This window comes from Antechinus flavipes, chromosome 4 (genome assembly GCF_016432865.1).
Source record: "Antechinus flavipes isolate AdamAnt ecotype Samford, QLD, Australia chromosome 4, AdamAnt_v2, whole genome shotgun sequence".
In the NCBI taxonomy this organism is placed as follows: Eukaryota; Metazoa; Chordata; class Mammalia; order Dasyuromorphia; family Dasyuridae; genus Antechinus; species Antechinus flavipes.
Genome location: NC_067401.1, coordinates 146,292,323 through 146,317,611, shown reverse-complemented (window position 1 = coordinate 146,317,611; position 25,289 = coordinate 146,292,323). Strand labels below are relative to the sequence as shown.

General features: G+C 36.2%; 1 protein-coding gene across 1 annotated transcript in view; it reads left to right on the top strand.

Moving 5' to 3' along the window:
- The window catches only part of ERN1 (endoplasmic reticulum to nucleus signaling 1), a 124,671-nt gene that overhangs the window by 36,849 nt on the left and 62,533 nt on the right, over positions 1-25,289 (top strand). The window contains exon 2 of the mRNA XM_051994980.1: positions 1,182-1,302. Within this exon, the coding sequence (XP_051850940.1) occupies positions 1,182-1,302 (121 nt within the window). The remainder of the gene's footprint in view (positions 1-1,181; positions 1,303-25,289) is intronic.

Genomic DNA, 25,289 nt, shown 5'->3' with positions numbered 1-25,289 from the left:
AAAGCATTAAGCATGGGGCTTAGAAAATAGTAGGTGCTAAGTGTCATGGCATCACCTTCCTGATGTCATGATTCTCCTGGAGAACAAAAGATGAACGACAATATTTGTGAGACTTGAGTTGCCCCATTGGGAGCCCAACTGAACAATTTTCCTTCCTTCCTTTCTTCCTTCCTTCCTTCCTTCCTTCCTTCCTTCCTTCCTTTCTTCCTTCCTTCCTTCCTTCCTTCCTTCCTTTCTTCCTTCCTTCCTTCCTTCCTTCCTTCCTTCCTTCCTTCCTTCCTTCCTTCCTTCCTTCCTTTCTCCTTTCCTTCCTCCCTCCCTCCTTCCCTTCCCTTCCCTTCCCTTCCTTCCTTCCTTCCTTCCTTCCTTCCTTCCTTTTTTTTTTTTTTTTTTTTATCCTGGTGAAAGAGTCCATTCTTTGCCTCAATTCTCCCTACCCTTAATCATTTAATGGGGTTGACTCAGTCAAACTGAGACCTATTAAAGATTTCAGCTTTAAAAGGCCAAAGTCTCTCACTGCTTCCAAGGCCATCTTCAATCATCTTCTATCTATAACTTGCCATTGGACCTGCATGGCTCTGGAGGAGAAAGTGAGGCTGGTGACCTTACACAGCCTTCCCTCACTAAGGCTGGGACTAAGGCAAGCACTTCACTTGCGCGGTATGGCTTTAGCTATCTGCTGTCTTGGCCCTCTTCAAGAATAAAAGACGAACAACAACAACAGATGTAAATAAATACTTATTTTCTTCTCTTACAATTCCCTTCCTGGTTTTTAAGGCTGTGATTCATAGCTTAGCAAAGTATCTTATAAAATACTTCTTAAATGAATAGATTTTTGAATTATGTATCCATTATTGGATGATCCCTTTTTAGCTAAAAGGGTAACCCATAAAGAGAGGAAGAGATATAAAGAAACTGAGAACTTTTCTGAGTTTCTTCCTTCCAATGGTGTTACTTTATGTTTCTAATTTCACATCTACGTAGAGTATTTGAAAGATCCCTTTTTTTTTAAAAGTCCATTTATTAAGCAGCTATGTGCCAGGTATTGTGCTAAGTGCTGTAGGAAAGAGTTTGGTTATTATTAAATTGGTTATCTTTTAGCTTTAGCATTGGAATGTGACTTTATGATGTGCCAAAATGAAGGAAAGGGCTTATGAAATGTTTTCTCTCTGACATTTCAGAGTTTTGGAAGTACCAGCACTGTGACCCTTCCTGAGACTCTGTTGTTTGTTTCAACTCTGGATGGGAGTCTGCATGCTGTGAGCAAGAGGACAGGTTCAACCAAATGGACTTTAAAAGAAGGTAATTTAGAGCTAACCCTGCAATGATATGGGCATTTGGCTTGACACTTGGGAAAAAGTTAACAATGATGAACCATTTAATAAAGATGTTTCATGAAAGAGAAAGGGATGGTAGTGAGGAGCTAGATCAGCTCCTGGATCAGTATTAGTTTAATTCCTATATTTGGTGCATGAAAGATTGTATGTATATTCAGAATGTAGTTCTAGTTGTATTTATCTAATCTTCATGTTTGTATAACTATTATTGTAGCTTTTTAAAGTAATAGATTTGTCTGGCTAGATTTTGTGAAAGTGCTTTTAATTCTTTAAAATATGTTTTATTGCTGTTTTGTTTTGTTTTGTTTTTGTCTCATACAATATTATTATTTTGCAGACTCTTACTAGCTATGTGACCCTTAGCAAGTCTTTTAACCTGTCTTATGTTTCCTCAATTGTAAAATTGGGGATCATAAGAGCATCTCTCTCTCAAGGTTGCTGTGAAGTCAAAATGAGATATTTAAAAAGCTCAGCACAATACCCGGTGCACTGTTTTTGTTGTTTAATCATTTCAGTTCTGTCTAATTCTTTGTGACCTCTTTTGGGGTTTTCTTAGCAAATATACTGGACTGCATTGCCATTTCCTTCTCCAAGTTATTTTAAGGATGAGGAAACTGAGGCATACAGGGGTAAGTGACTTGCTCAGGATCACACAGCTAGGAAGTATGTGAGGATGGATTTAAATTCGTGCCTTCACTCATGGGTTAGTAGTAACAGAATCTTATCAACTCAGTGAATAGATTACACATATACATTTATATACATATGGGTCATGTTGGGAGAGAAAAATCAGAACAAAAAAGAAAAACCAAAGTAAAGAAAAAGAAAAGAAGAAATGGTATACTTCAATCTGCATTCACTTTCCACAGTTCTCTCTCTTCCAGAAATTTTTTTGCCACCACAAAGGATGTTACTATAAATGTCATATAGGACCTTTCTTTTTTGGACCTTTTTGGACATATGCATTATTCCAAATTGTTTTTTTTTCTTTTAAAATTTTTGATCTCGTCTATTTTTACATGACCTTCATTTCTAAATATGCCTCCTCCCAAATAACTATTACTTTTAGTGAAAAAAAAAAAAGATAAAGGGGAAGCAATTCACTGAATGATCAAAAATAAAATACTTAATTTGCTGTGTGTAACTTAGCTTTCATTAATTTTCCATCTTTTAAACCTATTAACATAACTGTGGTGACATTTAGAGATATTTTGGAAAAATGGGAGAATTATACCAGACTTATGGAATTGTTCTAAGAAAAGTCAGGCCAGGCTTAGGTTTGGGGCTTTCAGAATCTCCCTATTCAGTGTGAATTCTGAGTTGGCCTAAGGCTATGGTCTATCATACCTAGTTTTTTTTTGTTCCTACCCCTCTCTCCCCTGGCTTTCCCTCTGACTAATTACCTTCATGGGCACAGAAACTGTTCTTTCATGATTAAAATGTCCTTATTAGCATTCTCAGAAAAAAACATTTACAGATTCAAAAAAAATTACTGCATGTACCCTGAACACATCAGTGATCAACTCAGTTGCCATCCACATATTTGATGATGGAGGAACTTGCCTGACCTCTTGCTTTTGTGACATTGGTGGTCTCAGGAATCCAAATTACTAATTTTCTCAAGGATGAGAGCCCAGGGGAAGGCTGGTCACAGATCTAATTGCTATAGTGATCTGAGCAACCACTAAGGTCTGAATTATGTTTAACTCTGCTTTTGACATATAAAACTGACAATAGTTCAACTAAAAGTGAGATTTCTTTAAGCCTTTCTCTGGAAGAAGTTGAAAATCTTTATGCTCAGAAGGGTGACATATGGGCATTTTTTTTTTTTTAAGTTGAACCAGACCTGTGATTTTTGCAGCTTCCTGTGAAGAATTTCTTTCTACCAGCACTTTCTCTAAAATGTAAGGTTTTAGCAAATTGAAACATTAAGAGGTTCAGTAATGGAATCTTTTTTATTTTTATTTTTGATACTTGCTAATATTTTCGTACATGTAAAGATCATTTTCAGTCTCCATTTTTGTAAGATTGAGTTTCCAATCTTTTTTCTTCCTCCCTTCCCTCCCCTCTCCCCAAGACAGTAAACAATTAGATATAGGCTATAAATGTATAATCATGTTAAACACATTTCCATATTGGTTACGCTGTGAAAGAAGAATCAGAACAAAAGGAAAAAACTATGACAAAGAAAAGACAAAAAATAAATTTTAAAAAGTGGAAATAGTATGCTTCAATTTGCATTCAAATTCTATTGTTCTTTCTATAGATGTAGATAGCATTTTCCATCACAAATCTTTTGGAATTATCTTGGATCACCGTATTGCTGAGAAGAGCTATATCTGTCATAGTTGATTATCATATAATATTGCTGTTACTAAATATAATGTTCTTTTGGTTCTGCTCAATTCTCTCTCAGTATCAGTTCATATGAGTCTTTCTAGGTTTTTCTGAAATAAGCCTGCTCATCATTTCTTTTAGAACAGTAGTATTCTGGGGCACCTAGGTAGCGCAGTGGATAGAACATCAGCCCTGAAGTCAGGAGGACCTGAGTTCAAATCTGGCCTCAGACACTTAACACTTCCTAGCTGAATGACTCTGGGCAAGTCACTTAACTCCAATTGCCTCAGCCAAAAAATAAATAAATAAATAAAAGAAAGAAAGAAAGAAAGAAAGAAAAAAAGAATAATAGTATTTCATTAAATTCATATACCACAGTTTGTTCAGCCATTTCCCAATTGATGGGTATCCACTCAATTTTCAATTCTTTGCCACTATACAAAGGGTTGCTATAAATATTTTTGTACATGTTGGTCCTTTTTCATGATCTCTTTGGGATAGACATCTAATGTCTGGATTAAAGGGTATGTACAGTTTTATAGCCTTTTGACACATTAAGTATATGTTTAGAGAACCATTATCTCACCCTGAGTAGGTGCTTAACTATAAGTACCCTGCTGTCCTTGATTCATATATCTTTCCAGAGTACCAGCCCTCTACACACACCAACAATTATCATTTTCCTTTTCTGTCTTATTAGCCAACCTGATAAATTTGAGGTGGTACCTCAGAGTTGTTTTAATGTGCATTTCTTTAATCAATAGTGATTTAGAGCATTTTTCCCATATGATTATAGATTTCTATATTAATTTCTTATCTGAATACTTCCTTTTCATATCCTTTGACCATTTATTAGTTGATGTTTTTGGTTGGTTGGTTGCATTCTTATGAATTTGAGTAATTTCTCTATATATTTTAGAAATAAAGCCTTTATTAGAAACCCTGGCTGTAAAAATTGGCTCTCAGCTTTCTGCTTTCTTCTAATCTTGGTTGCATTGCTTTTGTTTGTACAAAATCTTTTTAATTTAATGGATCAAAATTATCCATTTTGCATTTCAAAATGGTCTCAATTTCTTGTTTGGTCATAAATTCCTCCCCAGAAGGGAATCTTTAATTCAGGTCTTCTTCATTCATTAGCCAGTTTTATATCTACTACACTACACTGTTTCTATAGATTTTTTTCCTTTTCAGGGTTCTCACTTTTTCCAATTTATTTTCATCCTTTATATATAGAACACTTTGGATTAAGCCTGGAAGAATAGACACTAAGAAAAAAACACATACTTCTGTGTGGTCCTATTGCTTTTCTTTCCTCTACAGCTTTCCCGTTGTGTCAGTGTCCCTGAAATTTATTTGACCAGAAAACACTATGAAATATGCTGATGGAATATGCTGGTTCTTTCAGAAAGTAGGGGGAAATTTGAGACCCAGTCAGAGAAGAACAAACCCAATTTTTTATACCAAAAAATTATCATGAGTTTTGAGGGTTTTTTTTTTAAAAATACATCCACAATTCTATATTAATATTTCGAGGAAGAGAATATCTTTAACACTGACATTTCTCTGAACATTCTCTATCCATACATATAACAAGAAGCTACAGTTTAAAAAACTGCTTGAAACTGATCTTCCCAATGGAGTGTATACTAATTTTCACCCACATACCTTGAGCTCTGTGTTGTTCCCTTATTTAATATATTCAACTCAATATAGTAATTAATTCTTTCTTCAAGATTCCAGAACCTGCCTCTTAAAGGAAGAATTTGAGAAATCTAATTAAGGCTCAATGATGTGAGTGAAGATTTTACTTCTTCCAGATCTCATTGTTTTTAGGAGAAAAAGCTGAGTAGGCAAATTGTATAGCAGCAAGTTTGTTATAATCACGTAACTAGGTTTCATCCCGGATGTAATTATGCTGATTGGTATTTCTCTCTGTTTTGAACCTACTTGATGTGGTTTTTCCTAGCAATGAAAAGCATAAATCTCATAAAATTTACTTTCAAAATCAGGGGAAATTTTATTTTTGACAAAGCAGTCATGATTAAGTGACTTGTTTAGGGTCATACAGCTGGTAAGTATTTGAGTCTGGATTGAGTCCCCCTGACTCTAAGGCCAGTTTTCTATCCAGTGTGTCATCTAGCTGCCCCAAAGCAAGCAATTTTGGACTGAGATGTCTGTTTGGTGGTTCCCATGTCAACTAAAATGTGTTAGGTATGTAAAATATATGTATGTTATACATTTGTGTGTATATATATGTAATATATAGCATTTCTCACTTAGCTCTGAAGAAATTATTGTTATACAGAGCTGAAATTGGATGTACCTCCACACCTTTCACCTGATTCTGACTAGTGGGGACAAGCAGACCCTTCCAAACAATTCCAGTTCCTTTAGATGCTTCTACTTTTTTCAGTGCCACTGGGTTAATAACAGAAACAAGACTCAAATTTTAATGAGGTTAAGTGCATGAGAATTACATGTTAAGGTAATGAAACTGTTTTTTTTCAAAAACATCTCTTCTGAAGGTCTTGGTCTTGAAAATGAATGTAGGTGGTTGTGCTCCAGTGTTCTCTGAGACTGAAGACCAAGGGGAGCACTATTGCTCCAATTCAGGGCAGGTACATGGTGCAATGGATAGAGCTCTTGATCTGAAGTTAGGAAGACAGTTTAAATCTGGCCTCAGACATTAGCTATGTGATCCTGGGCAAGTCACTTAGCCCTGTTTGCCTTAGTTTCCTCATCTATAAAATGAGCTGGAGAAGGAAAAGGCAAAACACTCCAGTGTCTCTGTCAAGAAAACCTCAAATAGGGTGACAGAGAGTTGGACACAACTAAACAACAACATTTGCTTCAACTCACTGGCACATACTCAAGAGTAGTCAGAGTATAGAGTCAGTTTAATAATTTCCAAGATCTATAAAACTGATAGTGGGTTTTATTCTTAAGTCTCCAAATTGACATTTTTTTCCCTCAAGTCAAGTAGTCCATAAGCATTTATTAAGTTCTTACTATGGTAGCAGACACTGTACCAAGCACTGGATATACAAAGAAAGCCACAGAGAAGTTTCTTTAGCACATACTTTTTATCTATCAATCAGATGCATTTCCTTTCTCACAGTTAGAGGTCACTTTAAACAACAGTGGCAAGGCGCTCCCTCCGACATGGAGTATTGGCTTACTTGTTTTTGGAAACTAAAGGTGATTTTTTTTTTCAAATTTTTTATGTTAAACACATGCAATTCTTCTATACATATTTCTATAATTATCGTGCTTCACAAGAAAAATCAAATTAAAAAGGAAAAAAATGAGAAAGAAAACAAAGCAAGCAAACAACAACAAAAGTGAAAATGCTTTGTTGTGGTCCATATTCAGTTTCCACAGTCCTCTCTCTGGGTGCAGATGGCTCTCTCCATCATAAGATCATTGGAACTGGTCTGAATCATTCATTGTTGAGGAGAGCCACATTCATTAGAATTAATTGTCGTATGGTCTTCTTGTTGCTGTGTATAATGATTTCTTGGTTCTGCTCATTTCACTTAGCATCAGTTCATGTAAGACTCTCCAAGCCTCTCTGTATTCATCCTGCTGGTCATTTCTTACAGAACAATAATATTCCACAACATCCATATACCATAACTTATTCAGCCATTCCCCAATTGATGGGCATCCACTCAGTTTCCAGTTTCTTGCCACTACAAAGAGGGCTGCTGAATTCTTAAATATAACTATGTCTTTTCTGAGTAATAACTGATTATGCAGCATAGGATACTGGACCTGAAGTCAGGAGGACCTGGTTTCAAATTCTGCCTTTGACATATACCTATATAATCATAAGGAAGCTATATATAGTCTCTGAGCCTCAGTTTTCCCATTTGTAAAGTAGGAATAATAAATAATAATAGCACTTACTTCATTGAGTTGTAGAGGGGATCAAATTAGGTAATATGTATAAATCATTTTGCAAACTTTAAAGCGATATATATGTTTGGTGGGGCTGTTATTATGTAACTGAGCAAATTTTTTTTGGTTATTATTCAGTTATTTCAGTAATGTCCAACTCTTCCTGGCTCAATTTGGAGTTTTCTCGGCAGAAATACTGAAGTAGCTTGTCATCTCCTTCTCCAGTTTATTTTACAGATGAGGAAACTAAGGGTACAGTGACTTGTTCAGGGTCAAAGTGCTATTAAGTTTCTGAGGCCAGATTTGAATTCAGGTTTTCCTGACTCCAGGTCCTGCACTCTCCTGTGTGTGTGTGTAGAAAATATTAGAATAGAATATATTGTCTTTGGACAGTGGAGATTAGGATTTTTTTTACTTCTTTTTTTGGTTTTTGTATGATAATGCCTCAAAATGGACATCCTATAAATGCTTCTTGGATTGAATTGGGAATGTAAGGTATTATGTGAGCCTTGCCACCATAAGAGGCAGATTATTGAAAGTGGGGATTTGAGTCATGATGTTCTAAAGAAGAGAGGAACTTTGATCTATCTTCTCAGGATGAATTCTCAAAATCCTATAGTTGTAGAATCACAGATTTAGAAGGGACCCTTGGAGAGATCATCTCACTCAACCCTTATCAAAAGTGTGATTCTCCCCACCACTATCCCCAGCAAATGGCATTCAGCTTCATTTTGAAGATTTCCATTCTTTTTTATTGTTATTTCTTCCATTTTCTTTTAAAAATATTTATTAATTAGTTTATGACTTTTATTATTATTATTTTTTAATAATTAAAATTTTTATTGACAGTTCATATGCATGGGTAGTTTTTTTTATTTTTTTATTTTTAAATAACTTTTTATTGACAGAACCCATGCCTGGGTAATTTTTTACAGCATTATCCCTTGCACTCACTTCTATTCCGATTTTTCCCCTTCTTCCCTCCACCCTCTCCCCCAGATGGCAAACAGTCCTATTCATGTTAAATAAGTTACAGTATATCCCAGATACAATATATGTGTGCAGAACCGAACAGTTCTCTTGTTGCACAGGAAGAGTTGGATTCAGAAGGTATAAATAACCCGGAAGAAAAACAAAAATGCAAGCAGTTTATATTCATTTCCCAGTGTTCTTTGTTTGGGTGTAGCTGCTTCTGTCCATCCTTGATCAATTGAAACTGAATTAGATCTTCTCTTTATCGAAGAAATCCACTTCCGTCAGAATACATCCTCATACAGTATCGTTGTTGAGGTATACAATGATCTCCTGGTTCTGCTCATTTCACTTAGCATCAGTTCATGTAAATCTCTCCAAGCCTCTCTGTATTCATCCTGCTGGTCATTTCTTACAGAACAATAATATTCCATAACATTCATATACCACAATTTATTCAGCCATTCTCCAATTGATGGGAATCCATTCATTTTCCAGCTTCTAGCTACTACAAACAGGGCTGCCACAAACATTTTGGCACATACAGGTCCCTTTCCCTTCTTTAGTATGTCTTTGGGATATAAGCCCAGTAGAAGCACTGCTGGATCAAAGGGTATGCACAGTTTGATAACTTTTTGGGGATAATTCCAGATTGCTCTCCAGAATGGTTGGATTCATTCACAACTCCACCAACAGTGCATCAGTGTCCCAGTTTTCCTGCATCCCCTCCAACATTCATCATTATTTTTTCCTGTCATCTTAGCCAATCTGACAGGTGTGTAATGGTATCTCAGAGTTGTATGATTTTTATTTTTATAAGTTTTTGATTTCCATTTTTTCCTCCCTCCCTTCCCTCACTCATCCCCAAGATGGCAATTAATCTTACATAGGTCACACATGTACAATCATGTTAAACATATTTCCACTTTAGTCATGTTGTGAAAGAAGAATCAAAAAAGTAAAAAGTAAAAGAAAAAAATAACAGAAAAGATGAAAATAGTAGGCTTCAATCTGCATTTAGTCTCCACAGTTCTTTCTCTGGATATGGATAACATTTTAATTATGAGTCTATTAAAATTGTCTTAGAGAGATGGCTAAGTGGTGCAATGGATGGAACACCAGCTCTGGAGTCAGGAGAACCTAAGTTCAAATGTGACCTTAGACACTTAATACTTCCTAGTTATGTAACTCTAGGCAAGTCATTTAATCCCAATTGCCTCATGTTCCCTCCCCCCCCCAAAAAAAAAAAAAAAAGAAAAGAATTGTTTTAGATCATTATATTGCTGAGAAGAGCAAAATCTATCAAAGTTAATCATGTGCACAGTGATGCTGTTACTATGTACAATGTTTTCCTAGTTCTACTTATTCCACTCAGTATCAGTACATGTAAATCTCTTTAGGTTTTTCTGAAATCTTCCTGCTCATTGTTTCTTATAAATTAGTATAATGAAATACTAATGTAATGAAATACATTCATATACCCCAATTTATTCATCCATTCCCCAACTGATGGGCATCCACTCAATTTCCAGTTCCTTGCTCCTACAAAAAAGGGCTGCTACAAATATTTTGCACATGTGGGTCCTTTTCCTTCTTTTTTGAGATACAGACCCAGTAATAAACTGCTAGATCAAAGATGCACAGTTTATAGCCCTTTGAGCATAATTCCAAATTGTTCTCCAGCATGATTAGATCAATTCATAACTCTACCAACAATGCATTTGTCTTCCAATATTTGGCCCCCCAGTCTTGATTAACAACTTCCTAAGCCAATCTTTCTGGACTATTCTAATTCAGGATGCTTTTTTCCCTTGTGCAGATTGGAATCCTAACTCTCAGCAGTTTTTGCTTATTGCTCCTAATTCTGGTTTTTGGAACCAAGCAAAACAACTAAAAATCTTCAATTTCTTCAGTTGTTCCTCATATGAATTCATGTTCCTCTTCCCCCTACATTCTGGTTACCTTCTTTGAACACATTCCAATTTGTCAGTGTGTTCAGTTCTTCCTCTTTTCATAGTAAATGTGATTCTATTTCCTAATCTGTGTTTTGAATGCCTTTCGTGCATTCAGTTTTCTTCCCAATGGCATATAGTTTTGGAGGAATGCTATGGGGAACAAGAATCTTTCTTGTTCCAGCTGCATGAGTCCAGCTGAAAGGAGGGAGGGTGAGGGAGGTGATACAATGGTTAAGAATGCTAGACTTAAAAGTAGGAAGACTTGAGTTCAAATTTCATCATGAACATCTACTACTTGGGTGATCCTGGGTAAGACCTTGAGTCTCCTCATCTGTAAAATGGAGATAATAATAGCATCTACCTCCTAGGATTATTATGAAGATCAAGTGAGATAATATCTATAGTGTTTTGCAAAGGGTTATATTAATGTGATTTATTATTATTCTTAAAATAGTTTCTTGTCTTTTTTCTCATTGGAGAAATTTTCTGAGTTCTCCCTTTCTCACATTTATCTTTTAATTCCTGGTTCATACACCAGAGAAATAACTTGCTTCTTTCTCTTTGTTGCTGTTGAAGAACAGAGGTTTTATGGCATGTGATTTGTGAGAGGAGGCTTGATTTGCTAATTCTTGAATATGTGAAAAATTCTCTATAGAAGGGATTCTGAACCTTTTTTGTGTGTGCTGGACCCGTTTAGCAGTCTAATTAGTCAATAAAAATTTATTCTGTGCTAAGTGCTGAGGATGCAGAGAAAGATAACAACAGTTCTTGCCCTCTAGTTCATAATCTAGCCTGTGGACTTCTACTCAGACTAATGGTTTGAAATTAAAAAAAAAAATAAAATACATGGTATTTCAAAGAAAACTAATTATGTTGAGATACAGAGAAAGGTAAGAAGGAAGGAAAGAGGGAAGAAAGGAAAGATCAAGGGAGGAAGAAAGGAAAGAAGGGAGGGAAGTAGGGAAAAGAAAAAGGGAGGGAAGAAATGAAGGGAAGAAGGAAAGAAGGGAGGGAGGGAGGAAAGGAGGGAAAGAAGGAGAGAAAAGATGAAGAGAAGAAACTGGTAAATTGCTTAATCTTAGGATCTAGCCTAGATCTGATCTCTTTATGTCTTTACTAAATTAGGCGAATCCATGATAAAGGAGTGGATGAGAAAACAGGCTGCCTAAGAAGGAGTGACTCAAAGTTTCAGGGCCAGTAAGCAATAGCACATGCAGTTGTTGACTCCCAATCATGATTATGTTCTCTTTGAAGGCAAAAGTGGTAGCTGCTGTTTCTTTTTTTGGTACAGCTTTCGGTATGATACATAATAGATATTTATAATCCTAGAATTTCAGTGAAGGAAGAAGCATTAGAGATTATCTAGGCCCAACTTGTTCCATGGTGACAATTGGATTTAATTGAATAAAATACAACAAATATTTATTAAATACCTACTCTGTGCCAGACATTGTGCTTAGAAATAAAGACATAGTCCCTGCATTCAAGGAGCTCTCATTAGATTGGCAAAAACTGTGATTCTTGATCTCTCCACAAATATGATGCCTTATGGTGATATAAAAGTGCCCTTGGCTTCTCAAATGGAAAACCAAGGAAACACAAGCCTTGGGACCTGTTGTCAAATTGGTCTGGTTTGGAGTGTGGCCTAGAGATGGGAAGACCAGTCTTTATAAATTTCAGAAAGGCTTGTTACTAGATTGGCTAATATTTTTTGAGCCCCAACTATTCTTGTTGTACTATTAAGTTTTTTAAAAAATAATTTAATATTTTATTTTTCTTCAGTTATATGTAAAAACAATTTTTAACATTAGAAAAAAAATTTGCATTCCAAACTCTCTCCCTCATTCTTTTTCCTCCTCTCCATTGCTAATTTCTGCAACTACTAAGTTACAGATTAAAGGGATTGTGACATGTTTCATTAGAGGGGAGTGTGTGAACTACCACTTCCATGAAATGCTCTAAACATGATTGTTGAAGTATATCCAGAAAGTGCTTCTTGTATTTAGGTGACTTTGCTTGTTATATTTGTTTGATAATCCATGGAGCTTGAAGTAACTCTCTGTGAAATTTCTTCGCCTTCTCAAGTCCCTATCTCCACCCCAGTTCCCAGTAAAATTAGAAGACCTGGGTTTGGCTCTTGGGTCTGCTTTTTCATTTATTCAGTTAATTTTTATTAGGGATTTGACCTGGGACCTATTGTTGGTTAATCAATGAGAGCCACAGCAATTTGGGTTTAGGGAATAGTCCTTAAGAAAGAAATGTAACTAATAAACCCCAAGATACCTTGGGAGATTTCAGCTATCAAAAAAAAATTATATTCCTTTGAGCAGAGCGCCCACAGGTAAGCATATGATATAAAGGAAGGAAGAAAGGAAAGAAGGAAAGAAAGAAAAAAGGAAAGAAAGGAAAGAAGGAAGAAAGAAAGAAAGAAAAAGAAAGAACTCTGCTCACAGAGGTTGTTTATCCTTTCACCAAGAGACCATGACATCAGAGAGTCAATGCTGTGATATGCAAGTGAATTGGATTTAATTGAGAGAGGGCTGTGCAAGATTATCTCCCTTATTTTCCCCTCTAGAGCCATCTGGATCTCGGAACAAGATAGAGATCAGGACAACTAAAGATAGCCCTAAATGCAGTGATTGACTTAGAGTGAATATAAATAGCATTTGTTTCTGTTTTGGCCAGAAATCCTGAGAGTTTTCCTCTCCAATATCGAACTTTCATTTATTTATTTATTTATTTTTGACTGGTTAAAAAGAAGCCATTCCTTGCCTCAATTCTTACTTAGCTTTAATCACTGAGGTTGCCTCAGTCAAACTGAGACCTTTTGAAAACCTTAGCTTAAAAAGGCTAAGGTCTCCCATTGCATCTGAAGGAAACAAAGTCACATACTTGGATCAATTAGGTTTGCAAGTATTCCTTTCTAGTAAAGTGAATGTAGTGATAGAATTCCATTCCCCTCTATGGTTATCATTTTCAACATTTGTTTTCTTGTTTCTGGGTCTTCTCTATAGGGTAAAATGGATTAAAAAGTCATACAACATAATTTGGCTCATGTTTGAGACTAATTACATTAGTGTTTCCATATAATTGATTTTATCACATTGGTATTTTATGTTTTTCAGAGTTATATTTGAAGTTAAGTTGGACACACCCTGTCCTAGTTCTGAGGAACTAGGAACTCAAATTTCCACAATTTGAGGAACTTTTATGTCATAGATTTAGAACTGGAAGGGATCTCTGTGGCCATGGAGTCCAGCTTCTTTATTTTACTGATGAGGAAAAGTGAAATGACTTGTAGCTAAGTGGTCTAGTGGATAGAGGCAGAGTTTAAATTTAGTCCCAAATACCTTAGAAGTACACACTTTGTGACCCTTAGCAAGTCACTTAAACTCATTTTGCTCATCTGTAAACTGGTAATAACAATAGTACCTAACTCACAAAGTTGTTGGGAGAATAAAATGAGATTATAATTGTAAGGCACTAAGCATAGTACCTGGTACACAGTAGGTGCTTATAAATGCTAGCTGTATTGTTGTTGTCAGTTCTAGGCATGAATAACCTTTTCATGCCAAATTCTTCATAGCTTGGTATGAGGACCAGACAGCCTGGCAGCTAATGTAGAGAGGTCTAAGGAGAATCCATATGCAAAAATAAAAAAATAGAAAGCACATGCAAAGGTATTTTTTAAAGAGGGTATGCGAATTATGATTAGGAAAGACTAGGAAGTAATATTTGAGATGCTCAATATTTTCCCTGTCTTAAAGGAATTGTGGAGGTGAAAGATGAATTGACTGAGGAAACAAAGGTTTGAGCTTCTGAGCATATGGATTTATTAAGCATTACATGGCAACTGTGTGACAAATAAGTTCCAGTCCCCTCACCTTTGGCACTAGATTCCAAATACAGGAAGAGATAGATTTTTATGCATTAGAAACAATTAATCAAATGTTTTTGTGGAGTCATTTCAGTTATGACCACTCTTTGTGACTCATTGTGGGGTTTTCTTGGCATAGATGCTAGAGTGGTTTGCTGTTTCCTTTTCCAGCTCATTTTACAAATAGGTAAACTGAGGCAAAGAGGGTAAAATGACTTACCCAGGGCAACAAGCTTGTGTCCAAGACCAGATGTGAATTTAGGAAGATGAGTCTTTATGACTCTGTGATTAGTATGTTTAATGGATCCACTGCAATACCTGGCTGCCCAATTAATCAAATAAGACCACTTAATTAAAAGAAAACAACCAGAATATAAAATTGAGTAATCAGGTTTCTAATTGGAGGAAAAGTAAGGACTTCCTAAGTTGCAAAGAGGTGAATGAACAGGTGCAATTCCTTGAAATCAGAAAAAGAGGTGTCCCACTCCCCTCAAGTTTCTTTGTTTGATCAAAGGGACAAGGAAACAATCACTGACTGAATAATACAAGGCTAGTTTTCAGATAAGATGTATGAGATGTTTGAGATGCATAATTGTAAGAGAACTCTGCATCAATCTTTGGACCTGATTGGGTTTCTGGTCAGCACAACCTGGGTCTCTTTAGTTAAGTTAGTCCTGCAAGCCACGCAGGACTAAGTTTAAACAATGCAATAAGGTTTTCTCACAATTCCCAGAATTGAATAAAATATTCTCACAAGACAGAAGTTGGACTAGGCCCATAATTGCATAGGAAGGGAACTAAGCTAGCTCCAGAACTAAGTCACAAGAGTCTGTGTGGTTTCCTCAATTCCCCCAACCACTTGCTATCCAGTCCTTCAGAACTCACCTTTCTTATTTGAGGCAATAACACACTTACATGTAAATATATAAATAATATATCCATAATGAATACAGGGAGACTTTCCAAGTGCCTTAGAAGCTTAGGAGGAGTTGGAGATGGGGAGGACACAGATCCAGAATGGCTTTAGGGAGAAGGTGGCACCTGTCTTGAATCTTGAAGGAAATCAGGAATTCTTTGAGGAAAGATGAGGAGGAATTGCATTCCAAGCTTAAGGAAGAACCAGTGCAAAAGTAAAGGCTGGTGATGGAGAAGATATGAAGAATAGAAAGGCCAGTATGGCTGGATCTCAGAATTTGTGTAAGGGACTAATGTGTAAGAAGATTGGAAACATAGGAATGGACCAGCCTATGCAGAACTATAAGTGATAAACAGATTATTTATCTGAAGCCAGGGATCATTAGAGAGCCACCAGAGTTTACCAAGAAAGTAGTGGATATGATCAGATACATTTGCTAAAAAAAAAATCACTTTAACAGCTGTATAGAGAGTGGATTGCATTGGTGGTAGAGACTTGGAGCAGAGAGCCTAAATAGGTCTTAAAGTAATCCATGTGAAAGGTAACAAGGGCTTAAACCTAAGGCAGTGGTTGTATGAGTTAAGAGGAGGGGTCTACATGAGAAAAGTTATGGAGGTAGATGAGACAATATGTGAGCTCAAGGGGATAGAATACAAGAGTCTCGGAGTATATGCACAGTTGGTGGCCATGACCTGGATATTGTTTGGTTTTTTCAGTTGTGTCCAACCTGTGATTCCATCTAGGGTTTTCTTAGCAAAGATACTGAAATGACCTGACATTTCTTTTTCCGGCTCATTTTACAGGTGAGGAAATTGTGGCAAGCAGGCTGAAGTGGCTTGGCCAAACTAGTACATGATGAGTCTTCCCAGTTTCATGCCAGCATTCTACTGGGCTACCTAGCAGTATACTATGATTTGGATGATGAGGAAATGCAAAGGAGAATGAGAAAGAATGATAAGACAAATGGAAGGAAAATTGAAAGAAAAAGTTATCATAAAAACTCAGAAAGAGGAATAGTATCCAGAAGTAGTTGAATTGTTACAGAGAATTTAGAAAGGGTAAAACAATTAAGAGATCATGGGGTAGGGGATTCAATGGCATAGCTACGTGGTGCAGTGGATAGAACACTGTGCCTGAAGTTTAGATCTGAGTTCAAATTCGGTTTCAGATATTTACTAACTGTATGATCCTGGACAAGTCACCTGATTTGATTACTTTTCCTTAGAAAAAAATGGAAAAAAGAGAGAGAGAGAGAGAGAGAGAGAGAAAGTGTGCATGGGTAACTTTGAAGAGAGTCATCTTTAGTTGAGTGATAAGGTCTGAAGCCAATTTATTGAGAATTGGGAGGAGATAAAGTAGAGGAGGCTTCTTTAATCTCTCTCTGTGTATGTGGGTGTATATATGTATAATTTTCCCTAGTTATATGTAAAATGATTTTTTACATTTGTTTTTAAAATTTTTGAGTTCTAGATTCTCTTTTTTCTCCCCCTCCCCCACTGAGAAGACACAAGTTATGCAAAACATCTCCATAAGTCATATTGTGAAAGAAAACATAGATCTCCACCTCCTCCCAAAAAAACCCACAAGAAAAAAAAAGTTTAAAAAAGTATGCTTCAGTTTATATTCAGATACAATCAGTTCTTTCTCTGTGTATGGATAGCATTTTTTCATAAATCCTTCAGAATAGTCTTGGATCATTGTATTGTTGAAAATACCAAAGTTATTCACAGTTGGTCATCCCAAACATTGCCATTACTTTGTATACAGTACATTTCACTTTGTTTGAGCTCATGGAGGATTTTTCTGAGAGCATTCTGCTCATCATTTTTTTTTAGAACAATAATATTCCATCATAAAATTACATGCCACAATTTATTCAGCCATTTCTCAATGGCTCCTCATCCAGAGGAGGTTTTTTTGTTTTGTTTTGTTTTGTTTTTTAAGAATTTAGTTAGGTGGGGAGGTCAGATTTAGGACAAGTGTTGTCAGGTGTGGTGGTATTTAGTGTATGAATTTTTTTTTTTTAAGATTGGAAAATTTGGGATCTGTTTCTTAGAAATTGGTAGGTAAGGAGAGATTGAAGAATAGAGAAAGTAGATAATAACAGGGGAAGTTTGATGGAGGAGATAGAAGGGGATGAAATTAAGGGTGGGTGTGAAAGGGTTGATCTTGATGGGACTACCTCTTCATTTGAGTTGCAAATCAAGCAGAGGAGAAAGAATAGATTTGGGAGGAAAAAGAGAAAGGGAAAAATGAAATTATAAGAGGTTTTGAGCAAAGGATTTTCTTTGTCATGTCATGTCTTTGTCAAAGAATTCTTAGTCATGAAAATCCAGGATAACAATTGTATGTGTGTGAGATGTAGTTTGGAAAGTTTGATTGAGGACTTAAGATGTTCAGGGAACTGCAAGATATATCTATGTATGTTGAAGTACCCTGGTCTGATAACAATGACTGATGGAGAGTAATACTATAAATCAAGCACTAAATTCATTGGATAAAGAGGTTAAAGAAATCTGGGGGTTGGTAGATAACAGCCACTAAGATCTGGACCCGGTGATAAATTTGGAATTAATGAATGAACATTTATTAAGCACCTAAAATATGCTGACCAATGGAAATAAATACCAAATACTGGGAATAAAAATCCAAAAATAAAGCAAAAAATAAAATAAAATAAAATCTCCAATAGCAGCAATTACAACGAAATCAATTCCTGAACTCAAGGAATTTATATTCTAATAGAGGTGAAAAAATAGGAGAGCAGTATGGTTTAGTTTAGAGAGTGATAAGGACAATAAGGGATTAGATTGATGCATCTTTTTTAGTAGCCATGGCAATTGTGTTTTGATCATGGTTCCCAAGCTGGAAAACTTAAGGGGGCAGGGGCCAAAGGAGTATATGTGTGTAGTGACAAGACAAGAAGATAGCTAAGGGAGAAATGAAGCATAACTGGAGCCAGGTTAGATATGGCCAGGTGAAGTATTCCCTAAACTGGAGAGTAGGACTCAGAACTGGCTTTCAGAATTGAAAGGGTCCTGATGGCAAGGCAGCTCTTAAGATGATTGGGGAATGAGCCTCAGTAAATGAGAAGCTGCTGAATGATAGCAGTAAGGGAGTGTCTGAAAGTTGAGCTCCCCTTCTGGGACCAATGAGTCAGAAGATGGTACAAAGTAGGGCTTGGAATGCGTTTTTAGAATCTGGAGTTAGAAGAAGCATAAAAAGAAGAGGTCTAAAATGACAGTATGTTAATTATAGAACAAGATTTCTATAGGGCATAGTGGGGAAGGGGGGAGATATCAGATCTGGAATGGGACATTGCGAAGGGGAATGATAGAGATTATTCTTTTTTTTTTTAAATTTAAATTTTATTTTATTTAATAATAACTTTGTATTGACAGAATCCATGCCAGGATAATTTTTTTACAACATTATCCCTTGCACTCGCTTATGTTTCGTTTTTTCCCCTCCCTCTCTCTACCCCCCCCCCCCAAGATGGCAAGCAGTCCTATATATGTTAAATATGTTGCAGTATAGTTCCTCAGTGCCTTTATTGCTTATTTGAGGGTGTTCTGTTATGTGGTCATGTTTTTTACAAAACAAGAGAAGGCAATAAAAATGCATCGAGTTTTTTTTTTTTTTGTTTTTTTTGTTTTTTTTTTTTTTAATAAAGTGCTCATTGAGATACTGTTTCAGGAACAGTGTGTCCTGGAAATGCTCATGATCAACTGTGGCTGGCAGTGATTTTATAAGGTTCCTTGACCACCCCCATGAGCACACTGTCCTTACAGCTTCTGTAATCAAAGGCATTTTCATTGTTCCTATGTAACAGAATCTGCTCAAAGCCAACTCAAAAGGAGAAGCTCAAGCATTGATATATTGAAATTTTAGTCTGTTTCTCCATAGATATTTTCCTATTTTTAGCTGATTAATTCTCACAAATCATACTTTTCCAACCATGCAAGTCTTTTTTTTTTAATGTTATTGATTTATTTGTTTTTTATAAAAGTCATTTCTCAGTCTATTCTTCCCCATTCTCCTCCCCCAATTTCCTTTGAGCCTAGCTTCTACCACAGTCCATATCCATAGCCCACTAACTCCCTAGGAAGGAGAGGGAAGTGTGTTTAATCTGTTTCTAGGACAGATTGGTCATTTCATGTTATTGTTGTTCTTTCTGTCTCTTATGATAAACCTGTCTTTAAGAAGGCAGATGATGCTAGTAATAATGGAAGGCAAAAGGATTCATATTGTAGTGTGTTTTACCTTAAGTTCCTTTGAGATAGTCGATAGAGCATGGGGCTTAGAGTTGGAAAGACCTGAGTTCAAATGTGCCTTTTTTAGTTTTAGTCATTTTTCCAAGCATGTCCAACTCCTTGTGACCCCTTTTGGGGTTTTCTTGGCAAAGGAACTGAAGTGGTTTGCCATTTCCTTCTCCATGTAATTTTACAGATGAGTAAACTGAGGCAATTAGGGTAACTTGGCCAGGGTCACAAAGCTAGTAAGTATTTCAGGCCAAATTTGCATACAGGTCTTTCAGATTCTACCATCTACCGTACCACTTAGCTGCCCTAAACTGGCTAGCTTTGTGATCCTGGGCAAATCATTTAAGCTCTGTTTGCCTCAGTTTTCTCATCTAAATGAATGAAAATGAAAATAATAGCTCCTATCTCCTGGGATTGTTGTGAGGACCAAATATTTGTAAAACACTTAGTTCAATATCTGCCATATAACAAACAATCTATAAATGTTAGCTATTATTATTAATACCTCTCAGGGTTGTTGGAAGGATCAAATATTTAGAAAACACTTAGTTCTATCTGGCACATAGTGTTATATAAAAATGCTTATTCCCCTTTTCCTTTGTGCCTCAAAGTTTTGAAAAATGCAGTGCCTTGCTTTTTATTGTGTAGATAAAATCAGTTAAGATATTGCTGTTATATCTTGTCAGAGAAGTGCTTTGTAAATCTTAAAGTGCTATTAGGAGTATGAATTATTACTTATCAAAGAACTGCTGAACAGGGATGAATGGAACCTCGAACCTCTTCTTTACTTGCACATTAATAAAATTGATTTCAGTAATTCAAAGATGAGTCCTCCCACAATCAATGCAGATTGTAATTCCTTTCATAATTTGGTAAGCTTTCATTGTGAATGACCTAGCCTTCCTGCTAATAACTTCCGCTTGGAAGTTGCTTCAGTTGGTCCTCAGATGACACACATCATCAATCTGTGATGGAAATTCGTCTTTATACCTTGTGCTTCTCTCAATTAGCTTTCGAGATTTTAGGGTTACCTGTGCCACACAATGAGGCATTGAAGAAGGACTTAACTATGTTATTATTAATATCTCATGTTATAATAGCTCTTTATACACTGTACTCCTAATAATCCTGGAAGCCAATAGTATTTGGTATTATTCCCATTTTATAGATGTGAAAAGTTAGGTTCAGAGGTAAAGCTACTAACTCTGGATTGGGTATGATTAAATTAGAATTTAAACTTGCATCTTCCAATTCCAAGGCTAGTTCTTCAAGGCCAGTGCTTTATTTATTTTATTTTATTTTTTAAAATATTTTAAAATAACTTTTTATTGACAGAACCCATGCCAGGGTAATTTTTTACAGCATTATCTCTTGCATTCACTTCTGTTCCGATTTTTCCCCTCCCTCCCTTCACCCCCTCCCCCAGATGACAAGCAGTCCTTTACATGTTGAATAGGTTACAGTATATCCTAGATACAATATGTGTGTGCAGAACTGAACAGTTCTCTTGTTGCACAGGGAGAATTGGATTCAGAAGGTATAAATAACCCGGAAGAAAAACAAAAATGCAAGCAGTTTATATTCATTTCCCAGTGTTCTTTCTTTGGGTGTAGCTGCTTCTGTCCATCCTTGATCAATTGAAACTGAATTAGCTCTCTTTAACGAAGAGATCCACTTCCATCAGAATACATCCTCAAACAGTATCGTTGTTGAAGTATATAATGATCTCCTGGTTCTGCTCATTTCACTCAGCATCAGTCCATGTAGGTCTCTCCAAGCCTCTCTGTATTCATCCTGCTGGTCATTTCTTACAGAACAATAATATTCCATAACGTTCACATACCACAATTTACTCAACCATTCTCCAATTGATGGGCATCCATTCATTTTCCAGCTTCTAGCCACTATAAACAGGGCTGCAAGGCCAGTGCTTTAAAAAAAATCTTATTTATGTTTCCTTCTCCTCCTCCCTCACCAAAAAATAAAAACATCACTGTCATTTCTGAGTAACCCTCCCTCATCATAAAACCCACCCTTGTCACAATGAAAAACATGTAAGTAAAACAAACCAAAGATCAATTCTACCTGATGGAAAATATGTCATTCCACACATGCTTGCCGTAGACTACATCTCAATCAAGAAGACAGAAGTGTGTTTCATCATCATCAATATTCTGGAATCATGCGGGTTATGGCATTATTCTGAATTGTGGTGTTCTTAGTATTGTTCACTTTTATGTTTTGTGGTTATAGTGCATATTGTTCTCCTTTTTCTGAGTCCTGTAATCGATTCATTTATTTATATTTTTAAAATTATCTTATTTTCAATTTAGGGAACAAAACAAAAGCATTTCCATAACACAGTACAAAAAATAAAGATGATTGCCCACAAAAATGCAGATCTGCCATGTACAACTTACTTTTCTGCAAATTGTATGCAAGACATGCAACTGCTATCATGTAAATTTCTTTTTTTTCCTCCTCCTTCCCCCCTTCCGTAGAGATGACTTACATTAGACACAAATAAGCATAAATGTTTAACACACATATACAATCATATATACTCAATGCATATGCATGCACATTTGTCAGCATACATATATAATATGTACATACTTGCACACACATACATATAGATCCATATTGTATACAATGCACATGTGTGAAATTATTCTGTTATTTCTAAGGTGAATAATTGAATTAGTTGATAGACATTTTTCCAAATGTCCCTAGAATTCCTTATCTTCATTGATCTGTTTCATCCCTGGCTCTTTATTTATAGATGGAGAGGATAGAAGATCATAGAATTTAAAGCTAGAAAGAGCCTTAAAGATAATCTATTAGAGTTCAGCCTCCTCATTTTACTAGTGGATGAATGAATAGTCAAGATTCAATTCATTCAATGAAGATATCATTGATAATTTTGGAGAGAGCAGTTTTGGTGGAAGCCCCACGTCTGAGTTAAGAAGAGAATAACAAGAGAAATGAAGGCAACTATTGTAGACGGCCTTCTCAAAGAATTTAGGTACAAAGGACAGAAGGGATATGGGATTATAGTTAGCGTGGATGGTTAGATCAAGTGAGGGTTTTTGGGGGGTGATGGAGACATGAGTATATTTGTAGGTAGCAGAGAAGCAACTTGTGGACAGGGAGAGTGTATGTTGGTGAGAGAATAGGAATGATGGAGAAGACAGAATAGAATGGGATCACTTGTCCTTGTAAAATGATTTGCCTTACTAAGGAGAAAGACCATTACCTTCATGTGAAATGAGTGGAGAAGATAGTGTCAGAATGCCTCTGCATGGTGTGAGATGAGGTAAGAGAAGATGGAGCTCTCTTTGAGAAGTGTCAATGTTTTCAATAAAATATGAAGCAAGGTTCTCTTACCAGGTCCCATGATTTCATTTATCATTGATCAACCTCAGATAAATCTCAAGCCATAGGAAGCTTGTGGAGGGATAAAAAGGTTTGGAAGAATTGCTTACAATGAAGTTAAATTATTATTTTTTTTTTAATGGCTAGTTAAACTGTTGACCTGACTTCAGGAAGCTTGTACCCCTAACGAGAGGAGACAACACAAATATAGGACTAATGGTCAGGAAGGGATTGTTTTAGGAGTCTCAGAGACAATGAGAGGATCCATTATGTAGTTGATTCTCATGCCCTTTTCAAGAACAATGGTCATAACCAATCACCTAGCACTTATAGCATATGCCAGGCACAAGTAATAAAAAATTTAAAAAACCTTACATTTACATATATAAGCACATAATACATGACATATATATGGTTAACTCTCACACATATGTTCATGTGTGTGTATATATATATATATATATATATATATATATATATGTACATATACATGTGATAGTTGGTTTTATTACTGAGTCTAAAGGCAAGAATCGGAAAGGGAAGAGACGGAATAACAGGAAACATGTCAAGATGGTGAAGGTAGGCAGCTCAATGGGATATAAAGAATTGCCTCATCTGGGACTAGATATAGTGGGCTAGTAATTTTGCACTCCAGAGCTGAGTGCATAATTCTCCCAAGGAGGACTGGATACTTTTTTTCTGGTGGTCCAATCCCGAGGTGCTGCTCTGAGTAAGATAGGGAGAACAGCAGAGACACAGAGTGGATGGTGGATGGATGATACATTTAGAACTGGAGGGGGCTTTTGGTTGGTCATAGAGTCTAACTTCCTCTTTTTATTTATTAAGAAATTGAGTTACCTATAGGGTAAGTAACATGCTCAGGGTCATACAGTTAATAAATGTGTGAAGTGGGACTTGAATCTGTCTTCTTGCCTCCAAGTTCAGTGTTCTATCTATTATGCAATGATACCTCTCCAAGAACTTGATATATAAGAAGCATGGTTTGGATCATAGCACAGAATAGATTTCAGCCTAAGTCCTGTGACTCTAAATTCACTATTCTTTTCTTTGGATCACCCATCTCTTATGTTAAAGAGATTCTTAGGTGACTGGATAGACTAGTTCTTAAGCCAGAAAATCATGGCTTTTAAACATTGGAGCAATGATCCCTAGAATGGTTAGTTCCTCCAGTATATTCTATCCTGGCAATTTGCCACTCTGCTGTCCTGGAGAGCTTAACCCTTTATTAGGAATTTAACTAGAAACTCCTAGTCTGGGACCTGCACTGTCCTGGTTCATGAATATGTGGTTATTTTCTTGCCATTCAGTATTTTCTCTTTGTCCTTTGGTATCAGCAAATCTTTTCATCTACTTTGCCATCATACATAGTATGTCTTCCCCTCCTTCCCACGCCTTACCTTCTTCCAGTGCTGGAATGATAATGAAACCAATATTGCCATTGCTCCTAGAAAGGACATATCAATCAACTTCACCATGGTTCCAGTTGTGGTCTTTTTGGCTTCCCAAACTAAACCAATTACATTCTGGCTCTCAGCTTTTAGATATTCTACCATCTTCCCCTAGGAAGCTTTCCCATATAAGTTCGTTTACCATAAAGACTCGCTCAGGTTTTTTTTTTTTTTTTTAATCACATAGTTTGGTACCCAATAATTTTCTTCCTTCCTTCTTCTTTCCTTCCTTCCTTGCTTCCTTCCTATAATGGCAGCAGTTTTCAAAAATGATATCATGAAGACTTCAGAATGTGCAATTCAAGGACTTTTGAGGAGTGGAGGGAGTCCATTCTTAATTTTGCTCTTCATTTTTGTGCCATTTGGGGCAAAGTATTTAACCCCTCTCACTTTCAACTTCTTTAGTTGTAAATGAGCAATTGTACTAGATAAACTGAGGTCCATCCATCTCTTAATTCTTTAATTGATCATACTATCCTCTGCACAGGGCTGTTTTGAGGTTTAAATGAGATAATGTATATGAAATATTTTGAAAATCTTCAAGTGCTATGGAAATGTATTCTTGTTGTGGTAGTTGTTATTATTACTATCATGTCATATCTCTGTTAGGGCTTTCTGCAGTACATAGTTTTAGATCTTGGGCTTCTATCTTAGATGCTCAGTATATAATCTCTAGATAAGGGGGAGACTTTCCCTATAAGCACCAGTCTCCTGCAGAGCAGACTTGTGGTCATTCATCCAGAATGCCTGTGACTCCATCTCCTTGCTCCGGGTGAGCTCATAGGCGTACTGAATTTCTTTGTGTGCACTCCGTCTGTTTATTGGTGATGCATTTAGATGCCCTTTTGATTGCCATGTGTCCTTTGAAAGAGAAGCTAATTAGTTTTAT